The 23065-nt window shown below is 43.8% G+C and overlaps 1 protein-coding gene across 1 annotated transcript in view; it reads left to right on the top strand.

The window, feature by feature from the left end:
* LOC132818844 (uncharacterized) overlaps positions 1-20788 on the top strand; it is a 266974-nt gene extending 246186 nt beyond the window's left edge. The window contains exon 5 of the mRNA XM_060829979.1: positions 19108-20788. Within this exon, the coding sequence (XP_060685962.1) occupies positions 19108-19309 (202 nt within the window). The 3' untranslated portion in view covers positions 19310-20788. The remainder of the gene's footprint in view (positions 1-19107) is intronic.
* The last annotated feature ends 2277 nt before the right edge of the window (positions 20789-23065 follow it).

Below are 23065 nucleotides of genomic sequence, written 5' to 3' on the forward strand. Positions count from 1 at the left end.
TTCTGGTACACCCTTAATAAATTCCTCTCCATCTAAACCCTTAACACTATGGCAGTCTCAGTCTATGTTTGGAAAGTTAAAATCCCCTATCATAACCATCCTATTATTCTTACAGTTAACTTAAATCTACTTACAAATTTGTTTCTCAATTTCCCTCTGACTGTTAGGGGGTCTATAATACAATCCCAATAAGGTGAACATCCCTTTCTGATTTCTCAGTTCCACCCAAATAACTTCCCTGGATGTATTTCTGGGAATGTCCTCCCTCAGTACAGCTGTAATGCTATCCCTTATCAAAAACGCCACACCCCCCACCTCTCTTGCCTCCCTTTCTGTCCTTACTATAGAATTTGTATCCTGGAACATTAAGCTGCCAGTCCTGTCCGTCCCTGAACCATGTTTCTGTAATTCCTATGCTATCCTAGTTTCATCTTCCTAACCATGCCCTGAGTTCATCTGCCTTCCCTCTTAGGCCCCTTGCTTTGAAATAAATACTATTTAATTTATTAGTCCTACCTTGTCCCTGCCTGGCCCGACTGTTTGACTCGCTTCTGTTCTCAACTGTACCAGTGTCAGATCAATCTCTTTCCTCACTATCTCCCTGTATCCCCCCCTCCCCCACCTTACTAGTTTAAAGCCTCCCAAGCAGCTCTAGCAAATCTCCCTACCACTATACTAGTCCCCTTCCAATTTAGGTGCGATCCGTCCTGCTTGTACAGGTCATGTCTATCCCAAACAAGCTTTCAATGATCCAAAAATGTGAATCCTTCTCCCATGCACCAGCTCCTCAGCCATTCATTCATCTGCTCTGTCCTCCTATTCCTGCCCTCACTAGCTTATAGCACCGGGAGTAATCCAGATGTTACTAATCTTGAGGACCGCCTTTTAAAATTTCTGCCTAACTCTGTTTAATCTTCCTTCAGAATCTCAACTTTTTCCCTTCCAATGTCGTTGTTTCCAATGTGGACAATGACCTCCTGCTGGCCTCTCTCCCCCGTGAGAACATTCTGCACCCTCTCTGAGACATCCTTGATCGTGGCACCAGGGAAGCAGCACACCATTCTGATTTTTCGCTGCTGGCCCCTAATATAGTTGATCTCTTGGAACCCGACGTACCCTTCATTGCAGAGCCCAGTCTTAAAACCAGAAACTTGGCTGTTCATGTTACATTCCCCTGAGAATCCATCACCCCCATACATTTTCTAAAACAGCATATCTGTTTGAAATGGGGATAGTTACAGAAGACTCCTGCACTAACTGCCTACCTATCTTACCTTTCCTGGAGTTAACCCATCTATGTAACTGTATCTGTGACTTTTCCGTCTTCCTATAACTGCCATCCATCACATCCCCTGGCACTTGTAAATTCCTCATTGCCTCTAGCTGTCTCTCCAACTGATCCATTTGATCTGATAGGATTCACAACCAATGGCATTTATTGCAAATATAATCCTCAGTAACCCATGAACTCTCCCTAAATTCCCACATCTGACAAGTAGTCTTAGGAATACAGCGCACAATTTTACAAGTTGCAGATGACACAAAACTTGGCACCATTATGAATTGTGAGGAGAACAATGATAAAGCTGAAGAGACATAAGCAGGTTGACTGGATATACACATGGTTGATTACATTTATTGGAGAGATGTGTGAAGCGATACATTTTAGTAAGAAGAACAAGCAAATAATCAAATCATTATGAAACAAAATCCATCCAATAAAAATGCAGAATTAGTTAACGCACATAACTTGTATTATGAAAATATAAATATCTAGACTTCAAAAACAACCTACACTGAAGCAAATATACAGTTCAGTTTAAGGAAGGAAAATTATTCTCTCTACATTGTTCAGTTTAAAAAGAAAAATACTTTCTAGTCTAGGGTATTTCCTCCTGAAGATAAAAACTAATGAGGTGCAGAATATTCCAAAATCTATCAAATGCTGGTCTTGCAGGTGTGATCAAATCACTAATTGCACACAACTGGTTCTGGGGTCTTGGCAGACACAACTTGCTCAGGAAATACAAGATTGGGAAGTTCTTCTAGAAGAACAATCAAGTTTCCAACTGAGTAGGTACAATAGAAATTGGAGGTAAGAGCTGGGCAGTTTGGTCTTGACGATTGCAGGCAATGGCAAGCATGGTAGAGCATGAGCCTTACCAGGGGGTGGGTGCAGTAACAGAGCATAGTGGCTCAGTGGTTAGGACTGCTGCCTCGCAGCACCAGGGACCCAGGTTCGATTCCAGCCTCGGGCGACTGTCTGTGTGGAGTTTGCACATTCTCCCTATGTCTGCATGGGTTTTCTTCGGGTACTCCAGTTTCCTCCCACAGTCCAAAGATGTGCATGTCAGGTGAATTGGCCATGCTAAATTTCCCATAGTGGTAGGTGCATTAGTAGGAGTAGGTGAATGGGTCTGCATGGGTTACTCTCCAGAGAGTCGATGTGGACTTGTTAGGCTGAAGGGCCTGTTTCCACACTGTAGGGAATCTAACCAGATAGAAATCAGAGAGAAGATGGCAGAAATTATGGTGGAAAAGGTCATTGACCTTCTTCCAATGTTCATTCATCAAGATGACTGCTTTAACCAAGGTCACAATTGGGAGTTGGCTAGCCTGGTCAGGTGTCATGACCTCCACTGCTGGTCCTGAGGAAAGAGGGAGTCCTGTGTCTGCACCGTTCCCCCCATCTAGTACCACCTCCAGGTTCATGCCTGCAAGAGAATAATGATTTCCCTGTCTGCAACATCTGGGGCAAATCTCAGGAAGCATTCACACAGCTCCACACTGAACATGCTTGTCCGGGTCACAAGTGAAAAATCTCACCAAAAAAACCAACATAACTATTGTCTATTGTAACTTAAACCTGACCAAAATAATGTAAGATTCATCCCACATTGACTGATTCTAGCAAGCCACTCTGTAGAATTGAAAAAGACAGCTCAACATCACCTTCTCAAGGGCAACTAGAGATGGGCAATAAAATGCTGATTTGACTTACCAAAGATGAAGTTTAAAAATTGAAAATTAAGTTGCCCCACTTAATGCCATTGGCAGACTTTATAATTACAGTTTTAATTTAGGTCTTAAAGATGTCCATGGGCATGAATTAATTATGTGTACATGTTAAATGAGTATAAATTTGCAAATTGTGTTTTTCACCATGCAACAATCTAATAAAAGCCATGATTTGGAGATGCCAGTGTTGGGCTGGGGCGTACAAATTTAAAAATCGCACAGCACCAGGTTATAGCACGAGCTTTCAGAGCTCTGCTCCTTAGGAAGGAGCAGCTTTTGCTGCTCCAAAAGCTCATGGTTCCAAATAAACCTGTTGGACTATAACCTGGTGTTGTGTGACTTTTAACCTAATAAAAGCCAGAATGCAGTTGGTGGGTTCAGGTAGACACAGGGAGAGTCTGATTATGGGTCTGTTACACTGGCCAGCATTTTACCAAGTTAAGACCATGATGTCTAGTCTGTGCCATTGCCAGTTCAGTGGGTCACCACAGGAACAGTGGCAGCTTGTGAGGAAAATTTAATTAGTTTTGATTTATTATTGTCACATGTACATAGGTGCCGTGAAAAGTTTTGTTTCGTGTGCAGTACAGATAGACCATGCATACCAGGGGCATAAGGGTGATAGAACAGAGCGAAGAATACGATATTATCACTGCAGAGAGGGTGTGCAAAGAGCAAGATCAGTATTAAGTTTTAAATTTGAGAGGCACGTACAGAAATCTAATAACAGCAGGGAAGAAGAAGTACTTGAATTTGTTTGTGTGTTTGAGCTTTTGTATCGTCTGCCCAATGGAAGAGGTTGGAAGAGATTATAACCGGGGTAGGAGGGCACTTTGATGATGTTGGCTGCCTTTTGGAGTGGCGCGGTGGCTCAGTGGTTAGCACTGCTGCCTCACAGCGCCAGGGACCCGGATTTGCTTCCAACCTTGTGTGACTCTCTGTGTGGAGTTTGCACATTCTCCCCGTGTCTAATTGGATTTCTGCCAGGTGCTCCGGTTTCCTCCCATAATCCAAAGATGTGCAGCTTAGGTGGATTGGCCACGCTGAATTGCCCATAGTGTCCAAGGATGTGTGGGTTAGGTGCATTAGCCATGGAAAATGCAGAGTTACCAGGATAAGGTATAGGAATGGGTCTGGATTGGATGCTTATTTCCAAGGCAGAGAGAAGTATAGGTAGAATCAATGGATGGAAAGTTGACTTGCATGATGGACTGGGTGCATTTCTAACTCTCTGTAGTTTCTTACAAGATCAGAAGTCAGACAACATCAGATTGTAGCTCAACAGTTTTACTTGAAATCACAAGGTAATGACACCTGCCGAAGGGGCAACATTTTGAAAGCTTGTGATTTCAAATTGGACTGTTGAACTATAACCTGGCGTCATCTGACTTCTGACCTTGTCCATCCCAGTCCAACACCAGCATCTCCACACCTTAGAGCCTGACAGTTCTGGGCAGAGTGGTTGCCGTACCAAGATGTGATGCATCCAAGTACAATGTTTTCTATGGTGCACTCTTACATGGTCAATTTATAAAACTGGAGTTTTGTCATTTGTGGACATGCACCACAAAGATAAAATGCATGTGGAAGGTGCCAGATTGTTGATCAAAACTAGCCAGTTTAAGAAAATCCTCTAGGGAAGATATCCTACCCAGTCAACACTGGTCTTGGCTCTAATTCCCATCATGTGGTTGACTCTCCAAGTAAACTAGTTAATAATAAATAAGACCTGCCACCATCTTCTCAAAGCAACCAGAGTTGGGTAAAAATGCTGCCTTAAATTTGTGTCTTCCAGATCTTGAGAACCAATTAAGAAATGTGTTTCAACTTTTCTTTGATTCTTGGATAATGTGGCTACATTTAATATACATCCGTTATTTTTCCTGAGGATGTGATCCTCTAAGGATATGTTAGTGGATCTTCTCTTTAGTAGTGACTGTTTGCTAAACTACTCTAGAGGGAGAGTCCATTATGTAGCATACATCTGAACACTATTGGACCTACAATAAAAACAGAATGTGCTGTAAAAACCCAGTAGGCTTGGCAGCATCTTTGGAGTGAGAAACAGATAACCTTCCAACTACAATATGACTCTTCATTGGAACTGGGTGGGGGAGGATGTGGAAAAGTGGTGGGTTTAATGCAGTTGAAAAAATGGGGAGGGACAAGAGGAACAAAAGGCAAGGTCAGGGAAAGGTTAGAGGCTGAGAGAGATCTGAGATCAAAGGTGTTACAGAACAAAAAGCAGAGAGAGCAATAATGATGCTAAAGAGAGAAAAACAAAGGGTTGCTTCAAACAGTAGGTGTTAATGAAAAATAAAGGTCCGTGCTATACTACCTGAAGTGGCATAGACCTTTATTTGAACTTTCATGTTTATGCCCTGTTTTGGCATTTGACTTGCTTTCATTCATATACAACAGAGTTCAAATGGCCTAAAACAATGAGTCATTGCATTCAATGGAGCAACTCAGCATCATGGATAACATTGTCTGTAAGCTGCACAATCAAGCAGAGGACCTGGAGATGCTGATCAGCTGATGATATATTCAGTTTAGTTTCAGAAGTTGCTGTTATGCACATGATTTGGAGGTGCCAGTGTTGAACTGGGGTGTACAAAGTTAAAAAAAAGCACACAATACGAGGTTATAGTCCAACAGGTTTATTTGGAAGCACTAGCTTTCAGAGCACTGTTCCTTCATCAGATGGTTGTGAAGATGCAGCACTCTGAAAGCTAGTGCTTCCAAATAAACCTGTTGGATTATAGCCTGGTGACATGTGATTTTTAACTCTTAATGCACAGACCTCAGAGATCTGTGCAGAAGTATAAAAGAATTAGAGGGATCATATGGATATTTGGGAGTAGCGTTGGGGTAATGTCACTAAATTAACAACCCAGAACCCTAGGTTCCTGTTTTGGGAACATAAATCTTAATTCCACCATGACAGATGGTGAAAGTTGAATTCAGTGAAAATTTTGGAATAAAAAGCTTTCTGAATGAGAACTTTAATAATCCCTGGCGATTGTTGTAAAAACCCATCTGGTTCACTAATATCCTTTAGAAAAGGAACCTGCGATCCTTACCTGGTCTAGCCTACACATGACTCCAGACCCACAGTAAAGAGGTTTACTCTTAACAGCCCTCTGGACAATACATGCTGGCCCTAGTTAGTTACAACTACATCCCATGAATGAAAACAGCATTAATCCATATCAGATTTACAATGCAAATGAGACTTTTGACCACATTCTTCTTGTATAACATCCTTTAAAACATATTGGATATTATTAGTCTGAAGCTGATAATCTGCATTCTGGATTAGTGGTGCTGGAAGAGCACAGCAGTTCAGGCAGCATCCAAAGTGCAGCAAAATTGACGTTTCGGGCAAAAGCCCTTCATCAGGAATAAAGGCAGCGAGCCTGAAGCATAGAGAGAGAAGCTAGAGGAGGGTGGCGGTGGGGAGAAAGTAGCATAGAGTACAATGGGTGAGTGGGGGAGGGGATGAAGGTGATAAGTCAGGGAGGAGAGGGTGGAGTGGATAGGTGGAAAAGGAGATAGGTAGGTAGGACAAGTCCAGACAAGTCATGGGGACAGTGCTGAGCTGGAAGTTTGGAACTAGGGTGAGGTGAGGGAAGGGGAAATGAGGAAACTGTTGAAGTCCACATTGATGCCCAGGGGTTGAAGTGTTCCGAGGCGGAAGATGAGGTGTTCTTCCTCCAGGCGTCTGGTGGTGAGGGAGCGGCGGTGAAGGAGGCCCAGGACTTCCATGTCCTTGGCAGAGTGGGAGGGGAAGTTGAAATGTTGGACCACGGGGTGGTGTGGTTGATTGATGCGGGTGTCTCGGAGATGTTCCCTAAAGCGCTCTGCTAGGAGGCGCCCAGTCTCCCCAATGTAGAGGAGACCGCATCGGGAACAACGGATACAATAAATGATATTAGTGGATGGGCAGGTAAAACTTTGATGGATGTGGAAGGCTCCTTTAGGGCCTTGGATAGACGTGAGGGAGGAGGTGTGGGCGCAGGTTTTACAGTTCCTGCGGTGGCAGGGGAAAGTGCCAGGATGGGAGGGCAGGTTGTAGGGGGGCGTGGACCTGACTAGGTAGTTACGGAGGGAACGGTCTTTGCGGAAGGCGAAAGGGGTGGGGCGGGAAATGTATCCCTGGTGGTGGGGTCTTTTTTGGAGGTGGCAGAAATGTCGGTGGATGATTTGGTTTATGCGAAGGTTTGTAGGGTGGAAGGTGAGCATCAGGGACGTTCTGTCCTTGTTACGGTTGGGGGGGTGGGGGGGTGGTGTGGGATGTGGACAATATGTGTTGGAGGGCATCTTTAACCATGTGAGAAGGGAAATTGCGGTCTCTAAAGAAGGAGGCCATCTGATGTGTTCTGTGGTGGAACTGATCCTCCTGGGAGCGAAGGCGGAGGAATTGGGAATACGGGATGGCATTTTTGCAAGAGGTAGGGTGGGAAGAGGTGTAATCCAGATAGCTGTGGGAGTCAGTGGGTTTGTAAAAAATGTCAGTGTCAAGTCGGTCATCATTAATGGCGATGGAGAGGTCCAGGAATGGGAGGGAGGTGTCAGAGATGGTCCAGGTAAATTTAAGGTCAGGGTGGAATGTCATTCTCTTTTCTCCCTCCAGATAACTTGGAAATTTTTGCAAGATATTTGACTGAATTTGTATTTTGATGGACTCATTAAATTTCATTTCCTTTGGCTTATCCTGCTGACTTTCCCAGGCAATTGAAAAATATTTGCAGCACATGCTTTACAGCGTGCTGTAAGCAGGAAGTTACTATGTTTAAAATCAGAACGTTTGCATCATCTTGAGTCCAGTCCAGTTACTTGACTGCTGCTGAACAAAGACACCTTGGAGTGCAGTCCATAGCTCCTTGAAAGGAGAGTCTCAGGTAGATATTCTTTCCATTATTGGTCAGAGCATTGAGTATGGGAGTTGGGAGGTCATGTTGTAGCTGTACAGGACATCGGTTAGGCCATTGTTGGAATATTGTGTGCAATTCTGGTCTCCTTTCTATCGGAATGATATTGTGAAACTTGAAAGGGTGCAGAAAAGATTTACAAGGATGTTGCCAGGGTTGGAGGATTTGAGCTATAGGGAGAGGCTGAACAGGCTGGAGCTGTTTTCCCTGGAGCGTCGGAGGTTGATGGGTGACCTCACAGAGGTTTATAAAATCATGAAGGGCATGGATAGGATAAATAGGCAAAGTTTTTTCTTGCGGTGGGAAGTCCAGAACTAGAGGGCATAGGTTTAGGGTGAGAGGGGGAAGATATAAGAGGGACCTAAGGGGCAACTTTTTCACGCAAAGGGTGATGCGTGAATGGAATGAGCTGCCAGAGGAAGTGGTGGAGGCTGGTACAACTGCAACATTTAAAAGGTAGTTGGTTGGGTATGTGAATAGGAAGGGTTTGGAGGGATATGGACCAAGTGCTGGCAAGTGGGACTAGATTGGGTTGGGATATCTGGTCAGCATGGATGGGTTGGACCAAAGGGTCTGTTTCCGTGTTGTACATCTTTATGACTCTGTGACACTATAGTAGGTTTAATGTATTTGAGCCCTCAAGAGTATACTTTATTTTCCCATGTATCGTCTTTTACTGGTTTTTAAAACTCACTTGCAGGTAGTGAGCTGCCTTCTTGAACTGCTGCAGTCCATGTGCTACAGGTAGACCCACAATATCGTTAGGGAGGGAATTCCAGGATCCCAATCTTTGACCTAGTCTTGTAGCCATTGTATTTATATTGCAAGTCCAGTTCAGTTTCTGGCCAGGATATTTTGGGTTTGATATTGAAAAATAATCCAATGATGGTAACACCATTGACTGTAGAGGGGTGATGATTACATTGTCTGTTAGCCTGGTCATAGCCTGGTGGTGTGAATGTTACTTGCCACTTGCCAGCCCAAGCCTGGATATTACCCAGATCTTATAAAAGCAAATTACTGCGGATACTGGAATCTGAAAACAAAAAGAGAAAATGCTGGAAAATCTCAGCAGGCCGGGCAGCATCTGTAAGGAGAGAAAAGAGCTGACGTTTCGAGTCTAACTGACCCTTTGTCAGCTCTTTTCTCTCCTTACAGATGCTGCCAGACCTGCTGAGATTTTCCAGCATTTTCTCTTTTTGTTTTCATTATTCAGATCTTGGTACATTTGAACATGGACTGCTTCAGTGTCTGAGAAGTCTCTGAACATTGTGTAATCATCGGCGCACACATCTCCATTTATGACCTTATGAGGGAGGGAAGGTCGTTAATGAAACAGCCGAAGATGCTTGGGCCTAGGACACTAACCTGAGTGACTCCTGTAGAGATATCCTGGAGCTGAGATGACTGACCTCTTAGGGTAGATTATTAGCACAGGTAACTGTAACCATTCCTCGCGTGAACTTGAAGAGTGTATTGGCAATAATTGTGAGTATCACAACAGAATTCAATCCACCTTCTCTCCCAAATTCAATGCACAGACATACTCAACCAGACAAAGACAAATTTTCCAACATGCATCTTTGGATAGCAAGCATAACGTCCCCGTTCCGCCCCCCCCATTTCAGGGGGCTTGAGGGCAATGGAAGCATTCCAGTCATCACGGTTCATAGAATCTCTACAGTGTGGACGCAAGCCATTCAGCCTAACAAGCCCAAACCGGCCCTCTGAAAAGGATCCCACCCAGACCCAATCCTTGTAACCCTGCTTTTCCCATGGCTAATCCACCTAGCCTGCACATCTCTGGACACTATGGGCAGATTAGCATGGTCAATCCACCCAGCCTGCACAAGTCTGGACATTATGGGCAGGTTAGCATGGTCAATCCACCTAGCCTGCATATCTCTGGACACTATGCACAGATTAGCATGGTCAATCCACCTAGCCTGCACATCTCTGGACACTATGAGCAGATTAGTATGGTCAATCCACCCAGTCCGCACATCTCTGGACACTATGAGCAGATTAGCATGATCAATCCACCTAGCCTACACATCTCTGGACACTGTGAACAGATTAGCATGATCAATCCACCCAGCCTGCGTATCTCTGGACACTATGGGCAGATTAACATGGTCAATCCACCTAGCCTGCACATCTCTGGACACTATGAACAGATTAGCATGGTCAATCCACCTAGCCTGCACATCTCTGGACACTATGGGCAGATTAGCATGGTCAATCCACCTAGCCTGCACATCTCTGGACACTGTGAACAGATTAGCATGGTCAATCCACCTAGCCTGCAATATCTTTGGATTATGGGAGGAAACTGGAGGACCCAGAGAAACCTATGCAGAGCATGTGCAAGCTCCACAGGCAGTTGCCCAAGGGTGAAATCGAACCTGGGTCCTTGTCACTGTGCGGCAGTAGTGCTAAGCAGACATGCATGGAATGAATGTTACACCTGAGCCTTTCTGCTCAGTTAGTACTAGTGGTACATTGTGTTAATCACCTGTCGATTATGGGAGCTGCTGCAGTAACTTTGTGCAAAGTTTACAACCTCTCAAGAGTTGTGTGGAGCATGAAGATTATATGCAGCCTGCCATAGAGGGAAAGACAGGGGTGGCACGGTGGCTCAGTGGTTAGCACTGCTGCCTCACAGCACTGGGGACCCGGGTTCGATCCCACCCTCGGGTGACTGTCTGTGTGGAGTTTGCATATTCTCCCTGTGTCTGTGTGGGTTTCCTCCAGGTACTCCAGTTTCCTCAGGTTAGTTGAATTGACCATGCTAAATTGCCCATAGTGTTTAGAGATCTGTAGCTTAGATGCATTAGTCAGGGGAATGGGTTTGGGTTGTTTACTCTTCAGCGGGTCAGTGTGGACTTGTTGGGCCGAAGGGCCTATTTCCACGTTGTAGGGATATCAATGTTAAGGTCAGATCTCAAGGACCTCATCAGAAAGAGACACTGAGCAGACATCTGTCAGCGGAATGTCACACAGAATGGGTGGAAATACTTGGTGAGTAATGCTTGGCTTTGCTTTATCTGGTGGTAAACTGACCAATCAGAGGTTGCTTCTGGTGGTATTAATTAAGGAAGGCATTTTGGCCAAAGGACCAAGAAAGGACCCTGCCCTTCTTTAACATCCACCAGAACAGCCAATGAGGAGCCTTGGTTCAACAGCTCATTAGAAATGAGGATATGCTTCTGGACAGCATGTGAATATCTGGGAGGGTGGTTGTGGATTATTGAATTCCCTGAAGTTGCCAGTATTCCGAGAGTCTGTGCTGATGAATTCTGTTCAATGGTGGCAATGCAATTTTATAATGATCACCATCCAGAAGATCAGAAAAGAAATTGCAACCACAAAACCTGAAAGCTGCAGAGGAAATTAAATGACTATCCAAGTGGGAAGTTACACTAAACTGGGCAGTTAGCTTTCAACCCTCGCAGGATACCTTCATTTTCTTTAAGGCCTTCCCTTAAAACCCTCACCTTCAACTACGTTTTCCATCGTCTAACCTAATACTTGATCCTACAGCTTTAGTCTGGATCAGTGGTGCTGGAAGAGCACAGCAGTTCAGGCAGCATCCAACGAGCAGCGAAATCGACGTTTCGGGCAAAAGCCCTTCATCAGGAATAAAGCAGCTTTAGTGCTGATTTAACTTCTGTGAGGCACCGTGCAGCATTCTTTGACCTCTAAGTCACTGTATAAATGTATTGTAAGCATGCTTTCAAATCAATTTATATGGAGCAGCTTTAAATAAGAGTAGCTGGGAATTCTGAATTGTCATGTGAACAGAATAGAATATAGGAGCAAGCAGAGAAGAAGCTGTGAGAAAAGTCATAATGTGCTTATGATTTGCGTTCATGATTAACTCCACAACGGCTGCCGCTCTTTACAAATTTACCTCCCACTATGCTTTCCTGAGTGACATTTGGGTCGAATATTTGGAGAAGCATTTGGAAACAGTCCCTGAAGTAAGAGCCTAAGCTGTTTATAATAGGTTGCAGAAATCAGAACCAGGCAGGACTCAGAAGAGCTTGATTCCAGGAATGGCGACCACTGATCCAAGTGTTACAACCAATCAGAGTCAAGCCCTGTACCAAACGAGACCATGACTATGAAGGGAGTGAAGCCAGGAGTCACTGCTTCTGTTATTCCTAAACCCAGGGGCCTCCAATCAGCTAAGTGTGTGATCATCAGGCCAGGCATGCACTCCTGGATCATGGTGAGAGGGCCCCTCAGGAATCCACCATTGAATCAAGCTCATTTTAAAAGTGACCCGCTTTCATGACAGATGCACAACATGTTCTTTTGTCACTAGTACCAGCTTCTGATTTTCTGCTTTCTTTCCTATAACGGGAGGGGTGTGATCAGAGATCAGAGGGAGAAGACCTTCTTGCCTAGCTGCCTTGTTGCTGAGTAACTGATTACACAATCAAATTCATACAGCACTGGGATCGGGGCTTGAACCAACCTGACTCCCCAGTTCTGGTACAAACGTCACTATACAAACACCAACAATGTTAGACCAGACCACTGGTCTGCTCTCTCGTTAGAACGATATACAACTGATAGTGGTTTGACCTAAAGTGTCAGCATAGGAAAATGGTCATAAAGGCTCCTAAAAGGGGAAATAATTCAGAAACAGCAAAGTGCACCATCGGAGTAGTAAAATGGACACAGGTTCTTCCAAGGCCTCATCTAAGAACTTCCAGTGTGGGAATTCCTGAACTCAATCACTCCAATCACAGAAGGTGCCAATCCTCATTCAAGCCACTTCTTTCTGAGGGACAGAGGACATGACTGAGATCTTTCCTAATCAACATGCTCAGAGATGTTAGTAAACGCCTCTGGAGCACCTGGGACTTGAATCCAAGTCTCCTGGCTCAGAAGTAGGGACACTACCATTTCACCACAAGAGCCCTAGAGCGTGATTCAATGATTGTGTTAATATAAGCAGCAGATGGTAACACAGGCAGCTCTCTGGTACACAGAAAAACATTGTACTGTACTTGCTTAAATTAGCTTTATTAAAGATACTGGAGTCCTGACGATACGGGATTGTTTTCAAGAACATTTTTCTTGCAAATCTAAAAAAGCTGAGCTGTAATATGGAGTGGCTTCACATTGATGAAAAGAATTAGTCGGACATTCTAATTGTGCTATAAATCATAATAGTGAGTTGAATCTTTCGGTGTCTCGTGCAGGCAATAAAGTCTTTCTTTCAAATATTACTGAAAAATTTCTGGTTGTTGGCTTTAATTGTTTCAATTATTTGGTTTTCTTCAATTTTTTCCTGATTATTTTTCCCCTTTGTGACATCTTGCACCAATGGTATATTCATCATTTTGTCAGAAGGTTTGATAACAACCACATTCCAGTTCAGAATATGAGCCCACGATCAAGGCAGCACTCAAGTGGGCGACAGGTACAATGTTAGATGTGCTGTCTCCCTGATACAGTCCAACTAATACCATGCTGTACTCAAATTAAGATCATCCAAAAGTCTGATATCCATATTCGAATTCACATTCGGCCTATTCACCTTTGTGGTCACTGCCTAATGTTGCCCCTTAAGCAACATCTCAATTTTAAAATTCTCATCCATGCATTCAAATTCCTCACTTCCCATGTCCCTATCTCTGTAATGTCCTTCAACCTTATAAACCTTTGAGATATCTGTGTTCCTTCAAGCTAGTATCCTACTCAACCTCAGTTGTAATTATTTCATCATTGATGCCCAAGACCCCAAGGTCTTTAATTTCCTCTCTAAATCTCCCAACTTGTTTGGTTTGGTGCAGTTCCTACAATACTCAGAAAGCTCAATGTCATTCAAGACAAAGTAGCCTGCACTATTGTCACTTATCCACCACTTTCATTCCTTTTAGCACCGATACACTGATGCTTCTAGAAGCTACACCAAGGCTCCTTCAACAGCACTTTTCAATGTTGCAAACTCTACCACCTAGAAGGGCAAAGGCAGCAGATACATGGGATCACCAATACCTACAAGTTCCCAACAAACCACTCACATTGACTTGAAAATATATTGTTGTTTCTTCACCATTGCTGGGTCAATATCCTAGAACTCCCTTTCTAACAGCACTCTGGAGGTCCCTACAGCCCAGTTCAAGAAGGCACCTTCTCAAAGAGCAATTAAGAATGGGCAATAAATGCTGGACTAACCAGCGACGCCAATGTCCTATGAAGGAATTAAAAGGCTTCCCGCTTTCTCCTCCTTTTGGAATATTTGCAGCACACTGGTAGATCATTCAGCACAACATCTGAATGCCATCAACCTTTCTTCAATTTCTTTCTCCCTTGTGTTTATCTGGCCTCCACTAAAGTGTAACTGTTTGCTTCAATTGTGCCCTGTTACTCATTTTCACCCTTCTCGGGTGGAAGATTTTTTGTTCGAATTCCAAAACTTTATTCATTAATTTATTAGTGATGCATAATAACAAGACAAATTGATACGATTTGGGTAAAAGATTACACAATTATTGCAATCAAGTTGATCTTTTTTATGCCGATGGGCAAAGCATTGCCTGTCTAAATGGACAACATTGCTCGAAGCTTTTGCAGTTTCCTTTGTAATGCATTGGCAGTTGTGCCTTTAGTGCTAAAGCAGTAAGCTCTAGAATTCTAGAAAGTTCTGAAGGAACTCAGCAGGTCTGCTGGCGTCTGTGGACAGAAGAGGAGATTTAACACTTTGAGTGCAATTACCATTCATCAAAAGCTTAATAGTTCCTTCCCTAAACCTCCCTCTACTTCTCAATATCTTTCTGTCCCTTCAAGTTGCAACTTTGACCAGTGATCAAACTGACCTTTGATCTTTACCTAAATCTCTTCCTGTCTGGCTCACTGCCTACTCTTTTTTGTCCAATAATATTCCTGTCAAGTGCCTCAGAATATCTTATTATGTTAACAATGCCATACAAGTAAGTGTTTAGTTGTTGTGAACAGAGTGCAAAACCACGCAAAGGAACACACAAAGGAACAAAGAACAGTGATTAGAAAGCTGTCTCATGGTCAATTTACAAATAGTTAAGATGTATCTGTATGCAACAATAACATTCACTCCATACAAATGCCAGGCAATAACTATCTCCAGTAAGAGAGATTGTAATCACCACTCCTTGACATTCAAAGTTGACATCACTGAATCACCCATATCAACATCCTTGGGGGTTATCATTGACCAGAAACTCAACTGGACACACAAACACAGTGGCTTCAAATCCAGGCCAGATGTGAAGAATTAGAAGTGGCGAGTAATTTACCTCCTAATTCCCCAAAGCCTGTCCACCATCTACAAGGCACAACTCAGGAGTGTAATGGAATACTCCCCACTTGCCTGAATGAGTGCAGCTCCATCAAGAATTTAACACCATCCAGGACAAAGCAGCCCACTTGATTAGCACTACATCCACAAACACCTACTCCCTCCACAACTGATGCTCAGTAGCAGCAGTGTGTACTATCTACAAGATGCACCACGGAAATTCACCAGAGATCCCTCAGGCAGCACCTTCCAAACCCACGAATACTCCCCAATGGAAGAGATATAGATCCACGGGAACACCCGAGTTCCCCTCCAAGCGACTCACCATCCTGATGTGCAAATATGTCACTGTTCGTTCACTGTCACTAGTTTAAAGTTCTGGAATGCTCTCTCTAATGGCTCTCTGATCTGCCCGCTCACCATTATCCTTAATTCTTTTACTGTTCAAAAAATTATCTATCTTAGCTTTAAAAACGTATACTGAGGAAGCCTCAACTTCTTTACTGGGCAGGAAATTCCATAGATTCACAACCCTCTGGTTGAAGAAGTTCCTTGTCAGTTCAAGGAGAAAGTGAGGACTGCAAATGCTGGAGGTCAGAGCTGAAAATGTGTTGCTGGAAAAGCGCAGCAGGTCAGGCAGCATCCAAGGAACAGGAGGTTCGACGTTTCAGGCATGAGCCCTTCTTCAGGAATGAGGAAAGTGTGTCCAGCAGGCTAAGATAAAAGGTAGGGAGGAGGGACTTGGGGGAGGGGTGTTGGAGATGCGATAAGTGGAAGGAGGTCAAGGTGAGGGTGATAGTTGCTTCTGTGCAGAGGAGATGACCTGGGGTGTGCAGTGAGAGAGGGACTCACTGAAATCCTTGTAGAAGGAGGAAGAGAGCTTCTTCACGGAAGGCATCCTTGCAAGAGGATTCGCAGTAGGTTAAAATCTTCGAGGAGAAAGTGAGGTCTGCAGATGCTGGAGGTCAGAGCTGAAAATGTGTTGCTGGAAAAGCACAGCAGGTCAGGCAGCATCCAAGGAACAGGAGATTCGATGTTTCGGGCATAAGCCCTTCTTCAGGAATGAGGAAAGTGTGTCCAGCAGGCTAAGATAAAAGCTCTATCACCCTCACCTTGACCTCCTTCCACCTATCGCATAACCAACGCCCCTCCCCCAAGTCCCTCCTCTCTACCTTTTATCTTAGCCTGCTGTACACACTTTCCTCATTCCTGAAGAAGGGCTTATGCCCGAAACGTCGAACCTCCTGTTCCTTGGATGCTGCCTGACCTGCTGCGCTTTTCCAGCAACACATTTTCAGTCCTTCTCAGTTCAACCCTAAATCTGCTCTCCCTAATCTTAAGGCTATGCCCATTTGTCCTGGTTTTACCCAACAGTGGAAACATCCTCTCTACTTCTCTTTTATCTATTCTCTTCATGATTTTATATGTTCCTATAAGATCCCCCCCTCATTCTTCCAATTTACAATGAATAAAACCCCAGTGTCTCCTCATAAGCAAACCCCCTCAACTCCAGGATCAACCTAGTGAACCTTCTCCACACCCCCTGTAGTGCCAGTACATCCTTTCTCGGTGGCACAGTGGTTAGCACTGCTGCCTCACAGCGCCAGAGACTCGGGTTCAATTTTTGCCTCGGGCAACTGTTTGTATGGAGTTTGCACATTCTCCCCGTGTCTGCGTAGGTTTCCTCTGGGTGCTCCGGTTTCCTCCCACAGTCCAAAGATGTGCAGGTTAGGTCATTTGGCCATGCTAAATTGCCCGTTACATTAGGCGAAGGGGTAAATGTAGGGGAATGGATCTGGATGTGTTGCACTTTGGAGGGTCGGTGTGGACTTGTTGGGCCAAAGGGCCCTGTTTCCACACTGTAAGTCATCTAATTTAATCTAATCATGTCAAAAATTAAAATAGTTATAAGAATTTTTATTTTGGGCGGCACGGTGGCTCAGTGGTTAGCATTGTTGCCTTTCAGCACCAGGGTCCCGGGTTTGATTCCAACCTCAGGTGACTGTGTGGAGTTTGCACATTCTCCCCGTGTCTGCGTGGGTTTCCTCCGGGTGCTCCGGTTTCCTCCCACATTCCAAAGATGTGCAGGTTAGGTGAATTGGCCATGCTTAAATTGTCAATTAGGTGCGTTAGTCAGAGGGAAAAGGGGTTTGGTAGGGTAACTCTTCGGAGGGTCGGTGTTGACTTGTTGGGCCGAAGGGTCTGTTTCCACACTGTAGGGAATCTAATCTAAAGGAGACCAAAATTGCACGCAGGTATGGCCACACCAACACCCTATACAGCTGCAGCATAACTTCTCTGCTTTTAAACTCAATCCCTGTAGCAATGAAGATCAACATTCCATTTGCCTTCTTAATTACCTGTTGCACCTGCAGATCAACCTTCTGTGATTCATTCACATGGACACCCAGGTCCCTCTGCACAGCGGCATGCTGCAATTTCTTACCAGTCATGTAATAGTCCTTTTTGGTGTTATTTATACTGAAATGGATGACTTCATACTTATAATATTGTACTCCATCTGCCAGACCTTTGCCTTGTCACTTAAACTATCTATGTCCTTTTGCAATGTTTCACAGTCACACTTTGCTCTGCCACTCATCTCCATGTCATCCACAAACTTTGACACACTACATGTGGTCCCCAACTCCAAATCATCTATGTAAACTGTGAATAATTGCGATGCCAACACCGATCCCTGAGGCACACCACTAGTCACTGATTGCCAACCAGAACAGCGCTCATTTATCCCCACTCTTTGCTTCCTGTTAGCTAACCAATCCTCTGTCCATATTAATACATTACCTGTAACGTCATGCATCGTTATCTTATGCAGCAGCCTTTTGTGTGGCACCTTATCGAATGCCTTTTGGAAATCTAGATACACCACATCAACTGAGTTCCTGTTGTCCACTGTGTCAGTAATGTCTTCATAGAAACCCAGAAGATTAGTTAAGCATGACCTGCTCTTCATAAATCCATGCTGCATCTGCTCAATGAATCATTTCCTATCGAGATGCCTTGCTATTTCTTCCTTGATAATAGACTCAAGCCTTTTCCCCACTACAGAAGTTAAGCTAACTGGTTTATAATTTCCCATCTTTTGTCTACCTCCCTTTTTAAAACAATGGTGTCACATTTGCTGTTTTCGATCTGCTGGAACTGCCCCAGAGTCCAGTGAACTTTGGAAAATTACCACAAGTACACTTGTTATTTCTCCTGCCATCTCTTTTAGTACCCTGAGATGCATTCCACCAGGGCCAGGAGACTTGTCTACCCTTAGCTCCATTAGCTTGCCCAACACTACTTCGTCCATGATAATGATTGTTTCCAGGTCCTCACCTACCTTTGTCTCATTGTCAATTACTGACGTGTTATTGGTATCCTCCACTGTGAAGGCTGACACAAAATACCTTTCAATGCCTCGACCATTTCCTCATATCCTATTACTAAATCCCCCTTCTCTTCCTCTAAGGGATGAACGTTTACTTTAGCCACTTTTTTTTTGTTTCATATATTTACAGAAACTTTTGCTATCTGTCTCTATATTCTGAGCTCATTGTTTCTCATAAGTGTGGAAGTAGGCCATTCAGCCCATCAGATGAGCCCAAAGAGCATCTCACCTAGACCACCCATCCCTGTAACTCTGCATGCGGTTTTTACCACAGCTAACCCACGTAGCCTCCAAATCCCTGAACACTACGGGGCAGCTTTCTTTTAGCATGGCCAGTCCACCTAAAGTTTTGAGAGTCCGCCTTTCATAACCATTAGTACAATATGGTAAACTTCAGATCAGCAAAGTTTATTTTGGGTTCCCCAGTTCTATTCAATAACGGTGTGTGTTGTTGTGCTTTGTTCCAGGACACTCATCTATTGCTGCAACAGCAAATACAAGAAGGCCAAAATGTCTTCGTTCTCCATTAGGGGAAGAAGTTTGGAGAAATCTGACCGAGGGAGGAATCTCTTGTGGCTACCCAGTCACAGTCCGGGAGCAGGGAGCAGGATGGAAGGAAGCAAACAGGAGGCAGCTAGACCCAGCAAAGGTCTGGAGCTGTGCGTGTGAACTCAACAGGAGGAGCTGGGAGAGACCAAGACTCAAAGATATTACCTTCCCCACTCCCTTCTCTGCTTCCCGGGCTGGGGCAAAGGGAAACAGTTTGACTCTTGGTGACTCACGTTTAACTGCAGGGATGATCAGCCTTCTGTCCTGCTGAAACTCTGACTGGGTAGGAGCCACACTTCGACAGAGCGCTGCAGTTATTGTTTTGCACAGAATGTGATGCCTGTGTTTACCAAGGGAAGGCCAGTATTGAGAGAGAGAAAGGAAACAAAACACTGGAGGAAAAAATATTGAAAAGAATCAAGTGGGTTGTCTTGGGCAAGAAACTTTGTTTGGAAAAAGATCAGGAGCCTGCCCAAGCTTGCTTGCTTTCTGTATTTGAAAACGCCTTTTGTGAACACTGGGAAGACAAGAATGCAATGTCGAGAGACTTTTAAACTGAATTTCACTCGCCCTGCCTTTTAGCACACCTCCTTGCAGTTCATTATGCCAAAATATATTAGTCCATACTCTGGGAGTCACTGGTTCTGTGGGCTGCACCCATGCATTTCAGAAACTGAAACTTTTTGACAGCACTTTCTGTAAAAAATAGACGCAATAGTACTTTGTGTACACGTAGAATTAATAAAATCTATAAGGCACATATAAGGTAACATGGGAGTGTTGTACAAACATGTAAGTCAGTGTAGGCGACTGTCAGCTCTAGGCCAACACAACAGGAGAAAGAAACTCAACATTGAACTCTGGTGAGCTGTCTGCTGTATTTTTCTTTTTGCAGTGCCTAGGTCAAAAGTGAGACCTGAGGGCTTTACGAAGTTAATAGCCCTGGGTGCCAAATGGACACTTTAATGTCAGTACAAGTGGGGGGATTATTTCATTTCCTGCAGTGGGGCCTCCAGTCACTTGCAGGAGAAACCACTGGAGAAACCCCTCAAACAAATACCTAGAGCTGTCAAGAAGTCAGATTTATTGTGTTGAAGACACCAGAATAGTGTCTCGGTAATGAAGCGAGCTGCAGTAGTCAGATGTATTTCACCCCCTCTTACATTTCAGTAATTGGTCCACTTCCGTTAACCTTTGCTGCTGCTTTAAATCTAATACTTGCACATAGTAAGGAGTTTGCTGCAAATACTTGCACGATTCTTAATTAGAACACGAGTAAACTCATTCTTTTTCTCTCAAAGTGAAAGGAGCCTATTATAAGGATTTTGAAAGTATCTATTAATAGGGTTCTTGTTGGAGTCTGTCTGACCAAGTGAAATTCGTGTGATGTTTACTAAGGATTTGCAGACTCTTAGAGAAGTACTTATGAAACCTGCAGGACTCCAAGACTAAAGAAGCTCATTGAGCTCTTACTTTCTAATCAGGACATCTATCGTGCTGCGGAGGAGAAAGTGAGGACTGCAGATGCTGGAGATCAGAGCTGAAAAATGCATTGCTGGAAAAGCGCAGCAGGTCAGGCAGAATCCAAGGAGCAGGAGAATTGACGTTTCAGGCCCTTCTTCAGGAATGAGGAAGGTGTGCCAAGCAGGCTAAGATAAAACATAGGGAGGAGGGACTTGGGGAAGGGGCATTGGGAATGCGATAGGTGGAAGGAGGTTCCTAGGTAGAACCCTCCTCATTTCCCCTTCCCCCACCTTATCTCAGTCCCAACCCTCGGACTCAGCACCGCCTTCTTGACCTGCAATCTTCTTCCCGACCTCTCCGCCCCCACCCCCTCTCTGGCCTATCATCCTCACCTTAACCTCCTTCCACCTATCGCATTCCCAATGCCCCTCCCCCAAGTCCCTCCTCCCTATCTTTTATCTTAGCCTGCTTGGCACACCTTCCTCATGCTTGAAGAAGGGCTTATGCCCAAAACATCGATTCTCCTGCTCCTTGGATGCTGCCTGACCTGCTGCGCTTTTCCAGCAACACATCTATCATGCTACGTAAACTTATTGAGTTGTTGTACAATTCCATGTGTAGAAACGCACAATTCCTTCACCATATCGATACAATGCAGAGTCTTGCAGGGTTCAATTCCATGCCTTTGCTGAGCTTCCTGTGGGAAGGTGTCCCAAAGGTTAGACTTGAAGCTGCATCCATTACCACACCCATTTTAACGAGTTACTCCTCAAGTTTCTTTCCAGTCCCAACATGAGATATGCAAATTTAACATGGGGTGCAAGACAATCAGAGCTGAAGGAAAGTGTTAAACCCACACTTCAGCATTTAACTTCATTCTTCTTTGCATGCATACTGGACAGAACAGGTCTGCAGTTGGTGAAGGTTTTCAATTTTTAAGAAGTCCTTCACAAATCCATTCAAAGTAACAGAAAATGTGAATTTGGTCTTGTCTTGGTGTGTTTTTCTATATGTTAGCCCACATAATCCATAATCCACATAATTCCTGATGAAGGGCTTTTGCCTGAAACATAGAATTTCCTGTTCCTTGGATGCTGCCTGACCTGCTGCGCTTTAACCAGCAACACATTTTCAGCACATAATCCATAATTCAGACACTTGGATTCCTATTGAGACAGATATCTGGAAATTTATTAACAACAATGTTCACTGATATGACATCTCAGATTTACATATTATTTAAGTTCTGTTTTTAGTTATATTGCTACTATTATAGTTGACTGATCAGCTAACAACTGACTGTTTGTCTGGACAGGAAATAAGGTGGAAACTTTCTATATTAGAATGTCACAATAACACCTAGCTGTCTCAAATGTGTAGTTTCTTTCTGAGATCTTTGCAATAATGTGGCATCCCTGTTTTTCCCTTTACAGAATAGGAAAACTGAACAAGCCTATGCAGTGGTACGTGATATTATTGTATAAGGTAACACCTGACAGGCATTCAATATAACTGGATCTGCTCCTCTTGCAATTATCATGTGACTCAGCTGTAATTTCACGTTATGGCATGTGGTCTGTTGTCATAAATGAATGTGTATCATGAGCCATAACGTCTGCTTTGATACTTTAAGCATCCAAACCATAATTTTAACTGACAGTTGGTACCAGTCATGGTATTTTTGTCCCATAAAAGGGAATTTGATGAAGTGATCAGTCACCAGAATATAGCATTATCACTAGATGTGCAAGTTGTGATCTCGTGCCACTGTTTAATAGGACATTCTATCGGTAACCAAAATTGATGGAGTTGGCATGTTTCCTACATCGATTGATGTCTTTCCTGATGCCAGGCAAATGTATATTCTATGTTTTGGTTTATTGATCTATGTTTTAAGATGGCACTAGAGAGTGGAGACACTATACAACACTTTTCATTGTATTTTGTAACAAAATATACATGACAGTAAATAAATATAAATCAAATGTTTTTTGTTTCTTCACCCACGTGACCTATGTGTTTTATGCTCAATGATATTTCAGTGTATGGCTTATGGAATAATACCTTGTTTGTCTCTGCACATTATATTACTAGAGAGGACTAAGTCATCTCTGGATGGTCTGATGGAACATGCTTGCTCGGGAACCTGATAGATGTGTCCAGGTCACCCACTGAAGATGACCTTTATGAGCTGTTGCAACTGATCAACATCCTACTGGGTCTGGCAGCATCTGTGAAGAGAAAGCAGAGTTAAAATTTTGGGTCCATTGACCCTTCCTCAGAACTGATGTTAGCAAGGAAAATGTTGGGTGGGGTGAAGGGGTAAGGAGTAAACGATAGGTGGGGATAGAGTCTAAAGAAAGGGAAGAGCAGTTGGGCAGACAAGGGAGTGCAGACAAAGGATTCCTGATG

Source organism: Hemiscyllium ocellatum, chromosome 9 (assembly GCF_020745735.1).
Source record: "Hemiscyllium ocellatum isolate sHemOce1 chromosome 9, sHemOce1.pat.X.cur, whole genome shotgun sequence".
NCBI classification, from domain to species: Eukaryota; Metazoa; Chordata; class Chondrichthyes; order Orectolobiformes; family Hemiscylliidae; genus Hemiscyllium; species Hemiscyllium ocellatum.